The following is a 20,685-nucleotide window of genomic DNA, read 5'->3' as shown; positions in this document are numbered from 1 at the left end:
AAAGTTATTAGCAAAAGAAAAACTGCTTTGTCTATGGGAAAAGTTGATCGTAACTATAACTACCAACTGGCTATCCCCAGATGTAGCCACTCTGTAGTTATAATTAGGGTGACCAGAGATAAGGATTTGGGGGATTTTGTCCCTCAATAACAACAGGGTGCAAAGAAAAAGGTGGGCCAAAGCGAGTGTGAAATCCAATGCATTTTACATAGTCTTTTGTTTTTTGTGTAGTGTGCAAACCGTCATTCGGACTTATACAAAATGTGGCAAGATATGGGGCCTCATGTAGGTAGCCAAATACCGGTCGGTAACGGCCGATTTTCGGTAATTATACCGTTACCGACCGGTATTTTGGCTTTTGGTATGTAGGGGGCTCATTTTTGTATTCGGTAATTTACCGAATCGGTAAAATTACCGAATCGGTAATTTTACCGATTCGGTAAATTCCGAATACAAAAATGAGATGTAGGGGGAGTGTGTGGGTGTTTGTAGGAGTCGGTATTTACCACCAACTAATAGTTGGTGGTAAATAATTAATGGATGTGTTTACGCATTTTGAAGCGCTTAGAAGTGTGCAATGTGGCAGACATGCATGCCCTTAGGGCATGTATGTGTGCCACATGTGCACACGTGGCCGAATCAGGGGTGCAACAGGGTGTCAATGTGACACCCTGCCACCCTTGCATGTGTTCCCCTAATTACCGAATCGGTATTTACCGATTCGGTAATGAGGCATACCTTCCCATCAATGGGAAGGTATGCCTCATTACCGAATCGGTAAATACCGATTCGGTAATTACCGACTTTTACCGAATCGGTAAATATTACCGACTCATTACCTACATATCATTTACCACTTCATAAATACCGAATCGGTAAAATTCGGTATTTATGAAGTGGTAAATGGGTCCCTACCTACATATGGCCCATGGTGTACAGATGATTCTGTAGGGTATGGGAGGTAAGTAGGGTATGTATTTTTTAAGTTTTAACTTTTTAAAACTTAGTGATATCTGTGGTTTTACCAAGGTATATATTGATGACAAGCCATTAGCTTAGGCTAATGACTGCCTTTACAAAAGTTAAAGGCAGCTATTTTGTTTTCAGCTCCTATTTGCCTGTGTTCTGCTTGACACCTTTCAAGCACTGTAAGCATTATTATTGATAATTTTTCCCATACCTCAGGCTATCACCACTTTAGTAAAGTGGTAATAGGTAGGCAAAAACTATTATACGTATATAAATAAATTGTCTTAAAATACGGAGTACTAAAAAAAGTATAAAAAAATTCCAAATACAAAAATTCAAACTACACTTTAGGACAGTATATTTTATAAATAGATTGTGCTAAAGTGTATTTTCAAATTTTTGCGCATATAATTATTCACAAAAAACAACTTAAAATCACTGCCCAACTTAAAAAAAAGCATATCACTATACACTAGTATAACAATTTATAGAAATTTATATAAACAAAAATGTTAACCTTAAACAATGTTTTTGGGATACCATGACAGTACAGCTCGACATCATATTTTTGTTTCTACGTATACATATTTTGCTCCACCTGTTATAGTTGGGGGAAAATACCAAACCTAATAATTACTTACATTGGAAGGAATAAGCAGAAAATGAGCAAAGTGTACCTAAAAACAACAAAGGTGTTTTCACTTTTGTAAACACAATGATTAGTCAATCATCTCATGACTTGTGATCACTATGTACCGTGGTAGTACCGTAAAATACCCTGACATTCTGGTACAATACCGCAAAAACAGAGATTGCTAACTTTAAATACCTAAACAATTCTAAAATAGTTCCATTGCTTACCTGCAGTACCCATAAGAATCATCTGCACACCTTAATATATAATGCTGCCATATTTTAGCAAAAACCGAATGCCATTTTTTGTGCTATGCAAACTAGAAAAGCGTATGCATAATACATTGGATTTAGGCATGTTTTAGAAATACCCCTTTTTTCTTTGCACCCAGTTCACCGAACCACACAAAATGTTTACTCGGTTTTAACAGGTCTGCGAAATTTGCCAGACATTTGTGAAACAGGTGCTAAGTTATTAAGGAACAAAATGTCCTCATGCATGTGACAACCAAATTTGACAAATAAATGTCTTGACTTTTTCAGTTCCAAAAAATTCTGGATTGTGTCCTACGCCTCCCAGCTACCCGACATGTGCCACTTTCCCCAGCCGGCCAATGAATGCGTGTGCCACAGACCAGCAATGCCCAGGAGATGAGAAGTGCTGTGAATATGGCTGCAAGCTGCAGTGCAAGAAGCCCTTACAAGGTACTTGACTTAGCCAACTTTTCCACAATGAGACACCTAGGACTCCACAGATAGGCACTCTATGCTGATCTCTGAAAGGAAATGAAAGGCAGGCAGAAGAAAACACAAAGCCGCTTTAGACTTTGTCCCGTGGATCTCCAATTTACCATTCAGGCTGATTCAGGTCCTGATACTTATAGAGTTCACCCCCATGGCACTGGAAGCTTCTCCATCAAAGTAAGCATCATTGCGGAGAAAGAAGCATTTTTGGGTGAACATGTTGCTGTTTCTTCTTGGCGTGGTAAGTTTTTAACCATACTATTCCTTAGATTCATGAAACAAAGTGGGGATTTTTGAGTTTTTTTATGGAACCAGATTGATACAGAAAAGGAAGAGATGAGTTTTAGGGGAATCTGTCCTACGAAAACAAAACCAGCACTTGGGCTGGTGGCTTAGATGCCAGGTGGTGGAGATGCCCTCCTCTCTGTGCTGTTCATGAGCAGACAGGACTGGCAGACATGAGGCGGTTCCTGCATCCCCTGCTTTGCTGGTGGTCAGATGAGTGTTTACCCAAATACCTCTGCTGTAGGTGGTGTTATATGGTGCTCTGCTTGTTAGTCCAGATGAACTATTCAAGGCCCTTGTTACAAGTATAAAAATGTTCCTATCCCATCATGTTTCCCCTCTATAGCAAATAATAAAAATGCTAGTTCAAACTTCTCATGGTATTCCAAGTTGCAATTATTGGAATCAGAAATTACCACAATAATCAGAGCATTCACGAGTGTCCATGTCCTTATTGGTCTACCTTCATTCCACACACTCTCCCCAGATACATTCTGCCATGGTTTCACTAGGGAAACATGTCTGGGGAAAATATAACAAGTGTGGGGTTTCTCAGATACCTCATAATCATGATTCAGACAGAAATTCCTGTTGCCACTTATTTGGGATTCCCACTGGACATCAGAACTTGAAGAACGCCCCCGTTCTGAAGCAGTGGTCTAACCGACACACCACTGTGGTGCTTTGGCGGAGCAGTGGGGGAAGGTTCCCTCTGATTTCTGTACTCTAGCTATTCTACTGCAGAAAAAGGAGAGTCACCCTGTGTTTCCAAAAGGGACAGGGAGTGTACAATTAAGACAATAAACAAACTTGCGTTTTGTACATTCACGATACACTGGGGTCCAACGTTTGCTTATATAGTACAAATGAAAATGCATTAAACGATAATTAATACAGAAGTTTAATAAATACATTCATGTCAGATTACTTCATTGTGATTTTTTTTTATTATTCTGGTGTTATTGTGTGATCATGAATTTTAGCAAATATGGATGTATTAGACAATGATGGACTATGTGAAGCCGTTTGAACTTATATATGCAAATACATATGAATTTATTATGAAAATAAATGAAAATACTTTTTGAGGATGATAAGTGTGACAGAGACTACTTATATGTATATGTGGGAAAAGGTTTTTACCAACAATTCTGCATAAATTACCATTTAGTGCATTTCCATTTGTTCTACATAAGCAATCATTGGACCCCAGTGTAAGGGTCCACAAAAAGGAACTCTATATATTCTGTGCATACATGAATAACAAGAACTGAATGGTAAATATCTTTATTTCTCCTCGTTACGTCAGGAAAATACCTTTAAAGATGGTTTTTCTCAGTAAGGTGTCCCATCCTGCGCAAAATGAGTCCTGTCTGTAACAGAGGCACCCCTGCACCATGGCACATAGGGTGTCTGCATTGGTGCTAAGCAGGTCACAGTGTGACAACGCAAGGAGGCAACATGAATGGGCCATGTCTTAGATGATATGGCGCATTTCTGCTCTCTCCCTTTCAGTCAGCGCAGCATGTTGTCTTAGTGAATTGCATGACATATTGATACATTTGCAACACAGAGCTTTAGCAGACTTATCAGAGTGGGAAAGCGCACCACCTGGTCTGAATAGCACACTTGAAGATTTAACCTTGTTGATGTAGAAACTCTGTTTTGCTTTTAATTATAAATACACCTGGTAACCTACATTGCTTTTTAAAAGTATGATTTTTCTTAAATAATGCTTTGTTATTTATCATAAAAGCCCATGCATTCTGATTTCTGTTTCAGATAAACTTGGATCCTGCCCGGCTTTCAACCGGTCCATCTGCCTGTTTGCCCGCCCTGCTCCTGCCGAATGCAGCAGCGACAGCCAGTGTCCTGGGACTCAGAGATGCTGTTGCCATGGAGCCTGCAGGATGGAATGTGCTGAGACGGGTGAGTTGACTTAAAGGGCTACTAGGTGACTGCAGTGAGACCCTTTCTAAGGGATCATGCTAGAATCAGCATATCTCATTCCCAAGATATGCATTTACAGGGCACCATCAGTGAAGCCTCTACCATTTTACAGTGCCACAAGTAGTGGCACACTGTGAAAAGGGAGTTGAAGGGAAGAGCATGCACTTCTCCACAGGACTGCTGATGTCTCTCCCCAGTGCTGGTGGCTATGAAGAGCACAGCTTGTACTGCGCCAAAGATTACCGCTTGTCCTCAACAGCTGATAACCGTTCAAAGCTTTGTGTCAGCAAGCACAGTCACAAAGATGTACATTGTGCACAGTTGCATTTTTCCCATTTTAATTTCTATACCTTCTTGATGAAATAACGAATAACATTTCTTTTTTTTAAAAGTACAGCCAGAAAAAATTACAGCATTGTATTGTGAACCACAAGGAATGGAGTTGCCATTTTTCACCAACGTTCCTTTGGGATGCTCAAGGGGGATGTATGATGCAAAAACCCACATTCCGTTGTAAGGCATGCCTTTACAAAGTGTTTTTTACAACATGAATGCTATACTATGCACAACCCTTACTGCACATTTATTTTACAATGATTATTCCTTTAACATGCATGCCTTTACAACTAATTTCATTTTAAAAGCATGAATGTTAAAAGCATGTGCGTGGTAAAGGTTTTCCCTAGCTCCAGTCCTGAGCCCTAAAACCGGACACCGGTGTGACGCCTCCTGGTCCCTAGCCCTTTAAAAAAATACCTGGCCCCTACTCTGATCTCTTAAACTAGACCCGGCGCAATCTCTCCTCACTTGTAGTAGTTTGTGTCCTTTCAAAAACACACCCGGCCCCAGCCCTGAGACCTAAAACCAGACCCCTGGGGCAACCTCCCCGGGCCTTATATGAAAAACTGGCCCCAGCACAAAGCCGTAAAACAGGCTCCTGATGCAAAGGCCCGCAGTCCTTAAAAAAATCACCCTTGCCCAAAGCCCTGAAGCCGTACTCGGCCCTCAAAACCCCCAGGCTATATCTAATTCCCCTTATCTCAGGAAAACAACAACGACTCTGTAGCTCTTCAAGGCTGAGGCACAGGTCATAAAGAGGGAGTAGAAGGATCTCTTTCTCTCCTCTATCAACACTGATTGCCACACAGGTGATTTACCACCAGTACCACATATATGCCCTTACTATTCTTACTGTTACAATGTAATTAGTTGTAAAGGCATGCTTGGTAAAGGCATATGTGTTGTAAAAAATGCATGGTAAAGGCTATGAATGGTAATGGTACATGCGTTGCAACACCCGCGTGGTAAAGGCTATGTGTGGTAACAGCCACATTGTAATGCCTGTTTCCCCTCAAGAGTCTAGCTGTGTGCACTGATTCTCAACGATATGTGTGGATTGCAGTTCAAAAATTGTGCAAATGCAGCAATTCTACTTCGCTGAGGCTTTGTGAACGTCCTTTCTTAAATGTGGTCAAATTGTTGTCTTACTGCTAAAGAACTCAATGCCTGGACTACAACCTCTTTGGCTTCAAAGAGGTCAGACCAACTTCTCACAAAAGACAATGGCAACATTGGAAATAAGAATGAGGTGCAAGAGCTGAAAGTGAGGCCTTGAAGTGCAAACACAACAGGATGTGCAGAACCCACTTGGACCTCAGTGGAAGCAAATGTCTTAAGACTTTGGAGTGAGCACAGGTGGCGCAGCGGCTACTTATTTCAAGGGGGGACCATGTCGGAGCCGAGGAAAGACCTCTATACCTTCTAGGATCCGGCATGGATATTATGGTTAAGGTGAGACACACTATTCAACGCAAGGGTATCAATGACAATGGTGCATTCTGGGCAGGGTCAAAGCTACAAATTTCTCTGAGACCTTACCTGGAACACTCAATAATGTATTTCATTAAAGGCAAACTCAGACATGTCAATTACTAGATTAGAATAAATATTCTTTTCAAGAATATAATATACATTGTAGAACAAAGACCTTTAAAAACTGTTTTCAGAATTGTCAGTTTCATATACAATTACATAAGTCAGATCTGGAAAATATATCATTTACATTGACTAGATGTTTAATGGCCCACTACAGATGAATAATTGTGTCTTACTATATATTTTGATAAGACCCAGGATGTAGCATGAGAAAGCATAGAAAGAGACAGGAAATTTGCATGTTGCTTCTGTGTATGTTGAGTGTACATACCTTGTACAGTTGAACATTTAAGAAAATTGATTTAGTCAGGTAGAGACCTTAGTGCAAGAATGATCTTAAAGAGTATTACATGTTGACATTTTTAGCCACAGAGCTCTTGTGTGCTGAACAGGAGATAAATGAATGAGATGAAAATAATGTCAGCAACAGGTTAGTTCATTCCTATAATACAGATACAGCAAATCATTAACCAGGAAGAGAAGCACATTGTTTTTATGCACTCGTGGCTTTATATCCTCTAGTTCATCCTGACTGTAATTCCATGAGAGGTCACTGGCTATAAATCATAATGTGGATATAAAAGTCAGTGTATGGCATTCAAATAATCTTTTTTCCTATTCCATGTAAGAGGAATTGCCTCGTAAAAAGGGCAAAAATGTTGATGTTGCTTCTTATACCTCATTCCTTGCTCTTCCCTGCCATGGGTTTGCTTTGCACCTCGAACCTAGACTCCGATGTATACTTCTTACTCAGCAAAAAATCATGATTTTATGATCGCTACACTCAATTGTCTTCAAGATATGGGAATTCTTGAAGCATTGAGGTAACTGCATAGGTTAAGAACATTCTCCAAAGTTGTAAGAAAGTAGATTATTGAGTGTGGTGAGTGACTACCCATCTTGAGGAACAAACACAATCACTAACATGTGAACCACTGAAGTCACTAAATACACCTAAGCTAAACCCCCCTAGTAGCAATGGCACTGAACAGAAAGGCTTAACTTAAAGGCAATGTGTGAAGTATTTGTACAGTACCAAAACATCCATAAAGTCAAAACTGAAGATATGATTTTTTAAAGTTTAAAATAGGAATAGCACCAAGATGAATAATGTACCAGTGATAATCAGTGGCTGCAGTAAGTGCAATTCGATAATGACCGTAATGGAGAGTGGGTTAGTTACACCATCTAGGTTCATCCTGGTCAAAAATTGTACCTTCTCACTTTATCCTTTAAATCCCAATCCACAACAGGAGTACCCATCTAAAACCCCTCTGGATCTGAGAGGGAACACTCAGATATTTGCAGGGTGTTAAGCAGAGAGCAAATGCAGAATAAAGTTCAGGTACGCATGCCGGTCGGCTGGGCACATTCATGAAAGTCCTCCTGTAGCTTGTTGTTTCCATGTAGCTTGAACAGGAGGTCAGCCTTATGAGCCTTGGAGTCTACTCTTTTTTCCGGGCACAAGAGAGAGCAGGCCCAGTCCTTCAGGACTCCTGTCACAGTCACAGCGAGTCCACTCATCTTCTGTTCATCATCTGATCCAGAAAGATTTTTGAAGTCAGTGTCTGTAGGTGCCACACTTATGTTTGGCACTAGCTATTGGGTGAGAATGACTCCTGGGCATGCACTAAACAATGGGGTAAAGGTTCCTGGGACAAGCCCCACCCACTTTGATTATTTTCATGATGATGAAACTGTTTGGCCACACTAACGTTTGGGTCTGAGACTGGGGGTGTATCCTGGGGGTCTACTATTGTAATCGTATTGTTCCCACACTCGAGTTCTAACACTAAAAATCAGTATGGAGCAGCCACTGTGCACCCATTAAACCCAGAGGCAGATGTATGGTTGAATAAAAAGTAGGGTTTTCCAGAAACCAAGCAGTAAACACACAAAAGTTATTTTCATATCATATTTCCATTCCTTTCAAGTGTGCCTCTAGTGTTATTTGTAAAACCCAGAGAGAGAAGGTCTAGTGGGACAAAGGAGGCCCTTCTACAGTAAATTCATAAGAGTTATCTTAGCATCCTGTTCTCTGTGCTACAAAGTGTTATAGGTAAACAAAGCTGACCTCCAAACAGGCTTTGATACTCAAGCAGGATTTGACACTAACATCAAAAAGGCTCCCCTGCGTATTTTAGGAAGTTCAGAGGAGTCAGCTCTACCCCATCAGATCAGTGTTTTGTTTGCTCCTGGGAAGCATTTAATTCCTTTTCCACATCTATTCAAACACTAATTACTGGTTGCCTTAAGTGGGATTTCAAGTTTAGCCTCTAGGAATGTCAGGCATAGAAAAGGTAACTTTCTAAAATTTACTTTTCCTTAAAATATATTTAAACTCTGCTTTCATATTTGAATTGGATCATTAATAACTATTGAAAATAGTTATTTAGTTAGTTTTCTCGCTATTTGTATTCTTGAGATACAGTATTAGAATATTAATCAGTACTCTGGTTTTGTAAATAGGATAGCTAGGCCTGCCTCAGTGAAAAATAGCTTTTGGGTGAGAGTAACTTTAATGACATGTTAACATTAATTTTCTGCCTGTCCTACTTGTTAATACCATGCACCCTGCCTTGTGGGTGAGAAGGCCTACACAAGGTAGACTTATTCATATTTGAAAGGGAGCTTTTGACCTGCTGAAAGGGTTTATTTTGTCAGGTCAAATTACATTGTTTTACACTGCTGTTATCAGGCTAAACTGGTAGGCCTGAAGTCATATTTGTACTATCACTGCAGTGGTTGGCACAATAGGGGCTGCAGTCCACTCTTCACATTTAACGTACATGCCCTGAATACATTTTGTACCACATACTGGGGGATTAAAGGTAAGTTGAAAATACTAATTAAGAAATTGTCTGCTTAACCATGTTTAAAGGGAGAGCACAGGCACTTCAGCAATGTTTACCTGGGTTAAAGTGCTAGGAGGTGTAACATCAGCAAAATATAGGTTTAGCAGGGTTAAAGTGCCCAGATGTCTAACACCAGAAATATATAGGTTGTGGCAAAAAGTGAAAAATCTTGGGTGACCACTCAGAAAAGGTGGATTTCCTACACCAGTCATAGTCTATGGTTTAAACAATAATGCAGAAAATATTACTAAACCATGTTGCAGCAACTAACACACTTTTTTTTCTCGGTTTCAGTGAAACTAGGAACATGTCCACCAGAACCCTGCGATTGCAAACTACCACTGCCTGTTCGACAGTGTGAGGATGACAGTGACTGTAGAGGCAAACAGAAATGCTGCTCTCAGTGTGGAATAAAGTGCATTGACCCTATTGGTATTTCATTTATTTATTTTGAATATTTGTCTGTAACAATATGGTGCCAAAATGCATTAGTGCTCGCTACATGAAACAGTAAGGGGTACAGCTTAAAATACTAAAATAAATTCAATCTAATTATTACTGTTGAGACAAGGCAACATTGAAAGTACAGGATAGCAGTGCAGCCTACTGATATAATCATTACAAATATTTACTGACTTAATCTTTTTTGTATTCCGTCACTGAGGACTCTGTATTCCACTACATGCCCCTTGTCACCTTTGTTGACTGTGTAACATTACCACGGTGCTCTGATGTCATGGGTCACCGGAGTGCTTCTTTTTGCCTGAGAATGTCAACTACTTCCTGTACCAAGACATTGCAATACTGCTATTATCTAGTGATTCCTGTGCTCTCAATGCTGCTGGAGTTAAGCTATCCTGGCAAATGAGGGGTGAAACCCCAAAACCGGTCCTAGGATGCTTATTTTCAGACCAGGGAGGACCTGGCCTGGCAGTTCGGGCTGGATGGTTGCTATTGGGCACAGGGTCAAGACTGATTTGCATATGGCTCTTTCAAACTGGAATGGCATGGGGAGCAAAAAAAGGATAGATTTAGGCCCAGATCTATGCACTGGGGTGAATGTATGACAATGTTCTGCATTATGTCCATCAACTGTTTTTTTTTACATTATGCAGTGAGAGGCACAGGCTTTTTTTACCTGTACCTCTGGGGAAGAACTGCCTATTGGCTCTCCTATGTAGAGGCTCGCACAGGACACATAACTGGGTTAGTTGTCCTTATCATGTCTGGCAGATGTAGGAAGAATGCCTATGTTTGACATCAAGAGTGTGGACTTAGCTAAATTGTGAAGAAGATATTTAATACTTGACTGAAATATTCTAAATTACATTGTGGTCCTATGTATGTTTCAGAGAACCCAGGATTTTGCCCAGTCGATCTTGAAAAGGAGAAACAGTGTGGCAACCTCCCCCCATCGCAGTGCAGCAGCGATGCAGAGTGCAGAGTTGGCGAGAAGTGCTGTTTGTTCGACTGCGGGTTGCAGTGTGTGAAAGCTTTGCCAGGTAATGAGACACATCGAAGGCACGGGCCTGATGGAGGGGAAAACAGAGGGCCTGTTAAAGGTGGAGCTATATTCTTCACTGATCTACTCTCCAATAGAATGCACTATTTCCACATTAGAATGTCATATCTTCGTCATTAGGATCAAATCACAGTTCAAATGTCATTGCATTTCTGTCCCTTTCGATCTGTTAGTTTACTATAAAGTGCTTCAACAATGTTCATTCTGTTTTTAACATTCAAATATCCTACAAAATAGGGTGTTTTATGTAGTTTCCATCCCACATAAATATAGGGGTTCATTATTGAGAAAATGTTCTGCCAAAACCTGCTGTCTCTTTTGTTCTGTATGGAATGACGTCAGCTTCTGAGCTCCGTCGCTCCTCTCCCTCCTGCCACCTCTGCCTGCTCGCTGCCCTGCTGACTCCGCCGCCTCCTGCCTGCCTGCATTCAGGCCCGCACGCCGCTGCCCAGCTGATCCGTTTTCCCGCCGCTGCCCCCGGCGGCCACGCCCACGTGTCCTCCCATTCGCCGCCCCGCTCCCGCCACCCAGCTGACCCTCCCTCCCGGCTCCTTACTTAAGGGGACCGCAGTCGCCCTCAGAGTGTGACCGCTCAGCTTCTGAGCTCCGTCGCTCCTCTCCCTCCTCCCTCCCTCCTGACGTCGCCTTCCTCACGGAAACCTGGATGAACGACTCCTCAGCGCCCGACATCGCCATCGCCATCCCAGAGGGCTACAAGATCACCCGAAGAGACCGCGACAACCAGACGGGAGGAGGGATCGCCATCATCTACAGGGACACCATCCGCATCACAACCAACACTGACGACTCCCTGACAACCGCCGAACACCTGCACTTCCAGATCCACATGGACCCCAAGACCACCCTCAGAGGCACCCTCATCTACCGACCCCCGGGTCCACGCACACAATTCAGTGAAGACATCGCCGACTTCATCAGCCCGCACGCCCTCCCCTCCGCTGACTACATCCTCCTGGGGGACATCAACTTCCACCTGGAGAACAACAACGACCGCAACACCACCACCCTGCTCGACAACCTCGCCAACCTCGGACTCAAGCAGCTGGTGACCACCCCCACCCACCTCGCCGGACACACACTCAACGCTGTCTTCTCTTCCAGCAAGGACATCGGCTTCAGCCACGCCACCGGACTCCACTGGACGGACCACAGCTGCGTCCACTTCACCTTCAGAAGATCCACGATCCACCACCACCAGCAACAGGCTGCCCGAAGAAACTGGAACAAGATCACAGCAGACCAGCTCGCCGCTTCCCTGAGCCAGCACCCTCCCGTCAGCTCAGCGAACCCCAGCCAGGCCGCCGACAACCTCACGAAGTGGATCAGCGACTGCGCAGACGACCTCGCCCCATTGAAGACCCCGCCTAGCAGACCCGGCAGCAAGAAGGCCCCATGGTTCACCGACGAACTCAAGAGCTCCAAGAAGAACTGCCGAGCCCTCGAGAAAGCCTGGAGAAGGGAGCCAACACCGGACAACATGACCACCCTCAAGCTCGCCACCCGGAAGCACCATCAACTGATCCACGCCACCAAGAAAACAGCATTCAAGGACCGGCTGGACAACAACGCGCACAACTGCAAGGAACTCTTCAACATCGTGAAAGAGCTCTCCAACCCCAACGCCGGAAACAACTACATCACCCCGTCACAAGACCTCTGCAACTCCCTCGCCTCCTACTTCCACAACAAGATCGCTGACATACACAACAGCTTCAGCCCAAAAACAACGCTCCCCACGACCGCACCAACGCCCCCCACCACCACCCTCAGCACCTGGACCCAGATCAACACAGAAGACACCATCTGCACGATGAACTCTATCCACTCCGAATCTCCGACCGACCCCTGCCCCCACCACGTCTTCAACAAGGCCGACGCTGTCATCGCACCCCACCTGCGGGACATCATCAACACCTCCTTCGACACCGCCACCTTCCCTGAGAGCTGGAAACACGCCGAACTCAGCGCTCTACTAAAGAAACCAACAGCGGACCCCACCGAACTCAAGAATTACCGCCCCCATCTCGCTCCTCCCGTTTCCAGCCAAAGTCATCGAGAAGACCGTCAACAAGCAGCTGGCCGCCTTCCTCGAGACGAATGGATCCCTCGACCCCTCACAGTCCGGCTTCCGAGCCAACCACAGCACCGAGACCGCCCTCATCGCTGCCACCGATGACATCCGTGCCCTGCTGGACAACTGTGAAACAGCGGCCCTCATCCTCCTAGACCTCTCCGCAGCGTTCGACACTGTTTGCCACCGCACCCTAGTGCAGCGCCTCAGCAACATCGGAATCCAGGAGAAGGCACTGGAGTGGACCATCTCCTTCCTCGCTGGAAGGACACAGAGAGTCCGCCTACCACCGTTCAGATCTGCAGCCACGGAAGTCATCTGCGGCGTCCCCCAGGGCTCCTCGCTCAGCCCCACCCTCTTCAACGTCTACATGAGCCCCCTTACGGCCATCGCACGCCAACACAACCTCAACATCATTTCCTACGCCGACGACACCCAGCTGATCCTCTCCCTGACCAACGACCCCGCCGCCGCCAGAACCAACCTCCACGAAGGGATGAAAGACGTAGCCGAGTGGATGACGACCAGCCGCCTGAAACTGAACTCAGACAAGACGGAAGTCCTCATCCTGGGCTCCTCGCCCTCCGCCTGGGACGACTCCTGGTGGCCCCCCGCCCTGGGCACCGCACCGAAACCGACAGACCACGCACGCAACCTGGGCTTCATCCTGGACTCCTCCCTCTCCATGACCAGACAAGTCAACGCCGTCTCCGCGTCCTGTTTCAACATCCTGCGCATGCTACGGAAGATCTTCCGGTGGATCCCCACCGAGACCAGGAAGACGGTCACCCAGGCACTCGTCACCAGCCGACTGGACTACGGCAACGCCCTCTACGCTGGAACCACCGCCAAGCTCCAGAAGAGACTCCAGCGGATCCAGAACGCCTCAGCCAGACTCATCCTCGACATCCCCCGACGCAGCCACATCTCCGGACATCTGAGAGACCTGCACTGGCTCCCCGTCAACAAGAGAATCACCTTCCGTCTCCTCACCCACGCACACAAAGCCCTACACGACCAAGGCCCGAGCTACCTCAACAACCGCCTCAACTTCTACGCTCCCAAACGCCACCTCCGATCGACCAACCACGCCCTCGCCGCCGTCCCCCGCATCCGAAGAGCAACAACTGGAGGAAGGTCCTTCTCCTACCTGGCCGCCAAGACCTGTAACACCCTCCCGACCGACCTTCGTCTGACCCAAGACCACCTCTCCTTCAGGAAGAAGCTCAAGACCTGGCTGTTCGAGCAGTAGCGGCACCCCACCCCCCCCCAAGCGCCTTGAGACCCTCCGGGTGAGTAGTGCGCTGTATAAATGCCTTGATTGATTGATTGATTGATTTGTCCAGTTTGTTCAGTCTGATTGCATGAAACCCTACTTAAACAAAGTTTGTTGTCCCAGGAGATTCCGTTCCCTTCAATAATTTCCTCACTAGTAGTGAAAAACGAAATACATTTTTTACTACAGTGAGACCTAATCCTCCCATATGATAACATTGGGGTTTCCTCATTACCTTTAATAGGCTGTAATTTCGAATTGGGGCAGGTGGATGTTTCATGTTTACTACCTATGAAATTTGAATGATAAACATTATTTAACACTAAAGTTGGATTTTTCAATAGAGTTTTGAAAATGGCACTTTTAGAAAGTTGGCATTTTCCTGCCCTTAGCCCTTTGTGCCTTCAGCCTGTCTTGGGTCACATGACTGGTAGCGGTTGACAGTTAGACTTTGTGAATTTCTCCCAGACAGTCTCACATTAGGGTGCTTCAATGGGCCATGTACTGGCTGGATGGGGTTGGAGCTCAGCACAGCCCCACAAACAACTGAATAGCCAGTACTTTGCATTCACACAAAGGGCCTAACGACCCTGTATTGTCACTGCTGTCAACTTTGGAGCCAGGGCAGGGGAGTTAAGAAACTCCATTCACTTCAAAGAAACTTTCTAGAAGCTTCTCCCACTTTGCATGAGAAGGGCACCCGTGTATAAAAATAGGACCTTCAGACCCACTCTTCAGTTCACTACTGGACCTGCAGAAGGACTCTCAGAGGACTGCCTGCTGCTGTGAACTACTGTGTACTCCATCAGACTGCTGCTGTACCAGGGAGGACTGCTTTAGCGCCTTGATCCTATCTTGAACCCTCAAAATCTAACTCTGCTGTTGCACCCTGCATCTTCACCTGTATCCAGGACTACCAGAGGTAACTCCAAGGGCTAGATTGCAGGCCTCCTTTTCAGAACCACATGACCATAAAAGGCTCCCACCTGCTTGGAACCACACCCGGACCCAGCCTTAGTGAGTCCTGAACCCCCAATAGGTATCCCCCAGTCCAGGGCTCTTGGTTGTGGTGCTAAAGGTGCTCAGATGGCAAAACACCTAAACTGACAAATTGAAATAATTTTGACCCAAAAGTGCTCTGACAAGCAGGAGGAGACTGGGACCAACCTTCTCGCCTATTTGCCCCAGGGCATCGCTGGTTGTATTGAATTTGCATCTTCTCCCATTATGTTCTTCTCCACAGCAGCAAATACTTTTCAGTGGACCTTTGCTAAAGGGGGATTCGGCCTGTGGAACTGTCTTCGGCCGTAGCCTTCCGCCTCGTCCCGCTGGAGTTTTTCGACTTCCATTTTGGCGACTAAGTCCAAACATAGAAATCTTCACTACGTTTTCGACCCAAGACCATCCAACAAAGATTCTTCCTGCTCGGACACCTCCTGCAAGCTTGCTCCCAGAACTTTACCTTTTCAGACACTTTTTTCTCAGAATGTTTTCTAGGTCAGAAGATAGGCACTGACTGTACTCCATTCCCTTCTTGTATCCAAACCACGCTCCATCAAGGGGCCATAACTTTCAACTTTGACTACTAGAGGTCTGTGGTTAGCGCTTTGATCTTTTAAGCGCTAATTTTCAATAAAATCTTTTTGTTACTTTGATGTCAAATAATTGATTACAATTTACTCTATTTTCTAAATTGGTTTTGAATTCACCTGTAAACCTGTTTGTGTGTTGTGTTTTTACTTTATTAATGTTTGTGTGCTGCATAAATACTTTAAACAATGCCTTTAAGTTAAGCCTGACTGCTTTTTGTGCCCAGTTACACAGGATAATTTAGTGACTTTTTGTGGTTCAACATAAAAGGGATTGAGGCTTAGCTTGACCAGGCCTCACACCCCAGTCAACCAACAAACCAATTTCTCACAGTAGGACATGTCAACCTTAGTTTTACATATTGAGATAGTGAAAATCTCCTAAAGTCTTTTTACATTTTAGCATGGCTACTTCTCTCATTGACTATTACTGGGTTACCTTATTAAACTTAATAATTGATAACTTCAGTATGGGAGCAGCTAGAGAATAACTTCAACTTATTTGAATTGTAACGCTCTCTTATAGTAAAGATGCATTTTAAGTTACTACTCTGAAAATGCCACTTTTCTACCAATCAGTAGGAACTGCGCCTTTGCGGAGAACTTAAAGTTTGGATGATGCTGGACTGATTCAATGCATCTCCATGGGATATATTGGCTCTTGTACCAGCTAGCTTGAAGTGCCACTGCCAGCCCCCTAAACCTGAACAGGGAGCGAACAGTTTTTGCAATTACTGAACATGACAACTCTGGTCCCCCAGGAGACATGGTTACCGATTTCAAATTCCGCTCAGTCGCTTCTACTTTCTTTACTCTGCGAAATATACAAAGAATGCACTAAGGGGTGTTTTCAATATTTATTGAACTGAGGGATTTTTGCATAGAATAGATGGGCTGTGATGATTAATACTAGGGGTGGGTGGAATTTGCGAAATTCACTTTTGCAAATTATCGCGAAAATGTTAAAAATCTCCGCAAACACGCGAAAATATCGCGAAGATGCAGAAGTTTTTTTCCCACCCGTTCGCGATATGTTCTGCGTGGTCGCGGCTTGCCAACTTACCCATGCGGTTGCTCGCGGGCACGGCCATCTTGTTTTCACTTGTCTCGCGGTGCATGATCGCGAGAAGAAAGACGTGATCACGCGACGAATGATGTTACTGCGCGAGACAGCGCAAATGGCTACCAACAATCCAACATCTCGTGGAGAACGTGACCGGATCGGGAAAACTTGTCGGCGAACGCGGGGATTCAGGTAAGGCAATCGCGCGCACGCAAGAATGTATTATTTTACAGCGCGAGCAAGGAAAAAATTTCCGGTATAATGCGGATTGCAGAAATTTCGACATTTTGACAGCTGTACGACATACCATCACAAGAAAGTCTCCGAAAAACACCTACAACTTAAAAAGAAGCGAAGAATCAAAATACATAAATGACTACAATCCAGTTATTTTATCCATGTGGAACGCTAACATGGAAATTCAGTATGTTGCGGACAATTCCATTGCTGTGGCTCGACATGTAACGTCTTACATTACTAAATCAGAAAAGACTGAATTGAAAGAAATGTGGGAAGAGATTTCTCCCGAGAAGACTCTAAGTAAGAAATTATACAGTTTCAGTTTGAAGATGTTATCGCATCGTGAAATTAGAGCATATGAATGTTCAGATAGGTTATCATCTGCAAGTCTATATTCCAAAAGTAGAAGAATCATTTGGGTGAGTCTAGGTCTTGCAGGAATGCGAAATCGGGTACTGAGATCTGTTCAAGAAATTGAATATTTAGCAGAAAATGACCTTGAAAGTACAGATATTTTGAAAACCAATATGTTGGACACATACTATCCAAATAGAAGTCATCATCTTGAGAAAATGTGTCTCTATGAAGTGCTGCAAAACTACACTTTTAAACGGAATACTACAGAGAACATCAACAATGGAAAATATGCAGTGATTGGTTCCGAAGGATGTCTGGTGAAACAAAGGAAAAGAAATTTAATTAATCACAGAAAACTGAGTTGCGACACTGCTGACAAAAGGGAATTTTACTATTTAGCCCTTTTGCAAATGTTCAAACCATGGCGTTCAGAACTGGAATTACTTGGAGATTTTCCCAGCTATGAAGATTCATTTAATGCTTCTAAAGATAGCATACAATGTAGTGCTTTCGCAAATTATGTCAAAATGTTGAATGATGAAATTGATCAAGAAGCTATAATTGCAGCTGAGATTGCTAGAGACAGTTCTCAAGACAGTCAAAGTTCTGCTGCACTGAGTCAAGATCCACTAGGACAACCAATTGTTGAAAATGAAGCAGCGATTGCAATGAATGAGGTGGAAACAGCAATGTATCAAGCACAAGAAGATGCAATACAGTTAGGAAACTTGGAATAGCAACTAAATGTTGAACAGAAACAAATATATCAGAAAGTAAAAGAGCAGATTGACCATGGATTACTTCATGAAAAGAGAGGGTGCTCATGTACATCATTTCAACCTATCTGAATGTATGTGAGTGGTCAAGCTGGAACAGGAAAAAGTTTCTTAATTAAAGTAATTACAAGTTATCTGCAAAAAACAAAGTCGCATTTGTCTTGTGTTGTCACTGCTCCAACTGGGTTGGCAGCACATAACATTAAAGGAATTACTTTACATCGTTTACTAATGCTACCAGTAGAGCATGAGAACAAATTGGAATACCACAAGCTATCTGGAGAAGCTTGTTGTGAAGTTTCAAGAGTCCTGAAGAAAATGAAACTTCTCATTATTGATGAGGTGAGCATGGTTTCAAACTTGATGCTTGCCCTTGTGCATTTAAGAATGCAGCAAATTCTTAAAACAGAGTATGACGTGTTATTTGGAGGAAAACATGTCATAGTTTTTGGAGATCTACTGCAACTGACTCCGGTAAAAGGACAACCGGTATTTAAAACACTTGCTCATAAAGATCCCAGAAAGTCTCTTGGCAGTGTTGGTAATGTGAACATTTGGAGTAATTTGGAATACAAAGAACTGACAACAAATATGCGACAGGCAAATGATGCTGAATATGGAAGTATTCTTCAAGATATAAGAATTGGAATTCATTCAAAAAAAGGGAAAGAAGCTTTGGAGAGTCGATTACTTTGCAATGTCTTTCCAAATGAAAGTGCAGTTCCTGCAAAAGTGTACGTGGAAATTGCTAAAAATAAATCAGTGATTTGCTTAATGCCAACACTGCATGAGTGTTCAATATTCAACGACGAATTATTAAAACTGGAAAATGAAGAAATTGTAAAAATGGAAGCCATTGATAAAATACTGCATGAAGGAATCACTATTATTTTGACGGGTAAGTTGAGATCAAAACTTGATTGTTTAGAAAAAAAAATATATAAAACTGCTGGTTTAGAAAAGACACTATATGCGTGTGTAAACTGTCGGGTAATTTTAAGGCGTAATTTGGATGTAGAGAAAGATTTAGTTAATGGTTCAATGGGCAAAGTGGTGGATTTTGTGAATTATCAGAAAAAAGAAGGAATTGAATTTTTTAAATTTAAATTTGATCAGATTGAAGAAGTTAAAGAAATTGGTCGTTGTTCAGTTTGTTTTTTGCTTGTTAAAGATTTATATGTCCTTAGGAAACAATTTCCATTTTCATTTTGCATATGCAGTGACTATTCATAAATCTCAAGGATTAAGTGTAGACAGTGCATTGGCGAACATTGGATCTACCGTATTTAAAGAGGGTATGGCATATTTTGCTTTGTCGCGAGTCAGAACATTATCTGGTTTGTTTTTGATTGATTTTGATGAGACAAAGTTTACTGCAGATGCAAACTGTGTAAAAGAGTATAATAGGTTAATAAGGGTGTATGCTCCAAATTTAGGTCAATATCCTGTATTTGAAAAGCGTGTGGTTGGTCGAAAAAGAAGGTTAGAGAATATCTGTTCTGAAGGTGTCAAGCAAAGAAAAGAACAAGATAATGTTGTGATTGCAGGTAAAAAGAAATTGGACACTGTTGGAGAGATTGTTGGTTATCAGTTTGAAAATAGTTCTGGTGTCAACTGCTATGCTAATGTAGTGGTCAATGTTGTTTTTTATCTTGAAGGTTTGCAAGAACAAATTATGGAGAATCGGCAAAAAAGATTTTGTTCTCTGTTGCATTCTGTTTATGAAAAATTGACAACAGATAGAAGTATAATACAATCTGTTTCAGATGTTCGTAGTCTTTTGGATGTGTGTTCTACACAATTTACACAAAATATCCAACAAGTTGCTCAGGAATTTTTTATGTATATGCTTACCATTTTTGAAAATGAAGGTGTAGAAATAGAAAATATTTTTGGCCTTTCTTACAAATGGGAACATTATTGTGAAAATTGCATGTATACTTGTAACACCAATGTAGACACTGAGAGATTTCTGTATTTAACATTACCAGACTGTAAATCAGTGTCTTTCAATAAATTAGTGAAAGGTGCAATTCAAAACATGGAGTGTAGCCAATGTAAATCAGAAATGTTATCCACATTATTCTTAACAAAATATGGAAAATACATAATTTTAATGATGCAACGTTGTACAGCTGACGGAAGAACATTGGATACTTTAATAAAACAATTTGTAGCAGCACAACTATCAATATCAGGAAGGACTTTTGTAGCAATTGCAATAATTTTCCATGATGGTCCTTCCACCACTTCTGGACATTACACTGCCTATCTAAAATTTGACAAAGGCTGGACACTTTGCAATGATGCCCAGTGGTTTTCAAACAACGTTTAATGAATTACCAAATTCCTCCCTAATATTTTTAAAGCCAAAGTTTTAGGAAGATAATTCACTCTCT

General features: G+C 42.9%; 1 protein-coding gene across 1 annotated transcript in view; it reads left to right on the top strand.

Moving 5' to 3' along the window:
• The window catches only part of LOC146822216 (uncharacterized), a 203,951-nt gene that overhangs the window by 56,077 nt on the left and 127,189 nt on the right, over positions 1 to 20,685 (top strand). The window contains exons 4-7 of the mRNA XM_085613363.1: positions 2,146 to 2,307; positions 4,414 to 4,560; positions 9,666 to 9,803; positions 10,724 to 10,873. Of these exons, the coding sequence (XP_085469489.1) occupies positions 2,146 to 2,307; positions 4,414 to 4,560; positions 9,666 to 9,803; positions 10,724 to 10,873 (597 nt within the window). The remainder of the gene's footprint in view (positions 1 to 2,145; positions 2,308 to 4,413; positions 4,561 to 9,665; positions 9,804 to 10,723; positions 10,874 to 20,685) is intronic.

Source organism: Triturus cristatus, chromosome 6 (genome assembly GCF_964204655.1).
Source record: "Triturus cristatus chromosome 6, aTriCri1.1, whole genome shotgun sequence".
Lineage (NCBI taxonomy): Eukaryota > Metazoa > Chordata > Amphibia > Caudata > Salamandridae > Triturus > Triturus cristatus.
The sequence above is the reverse complement of the archived record's forward strand: the minus strand, read 5'-3'. Positions and strand labels throughout refer to the sequence as shown.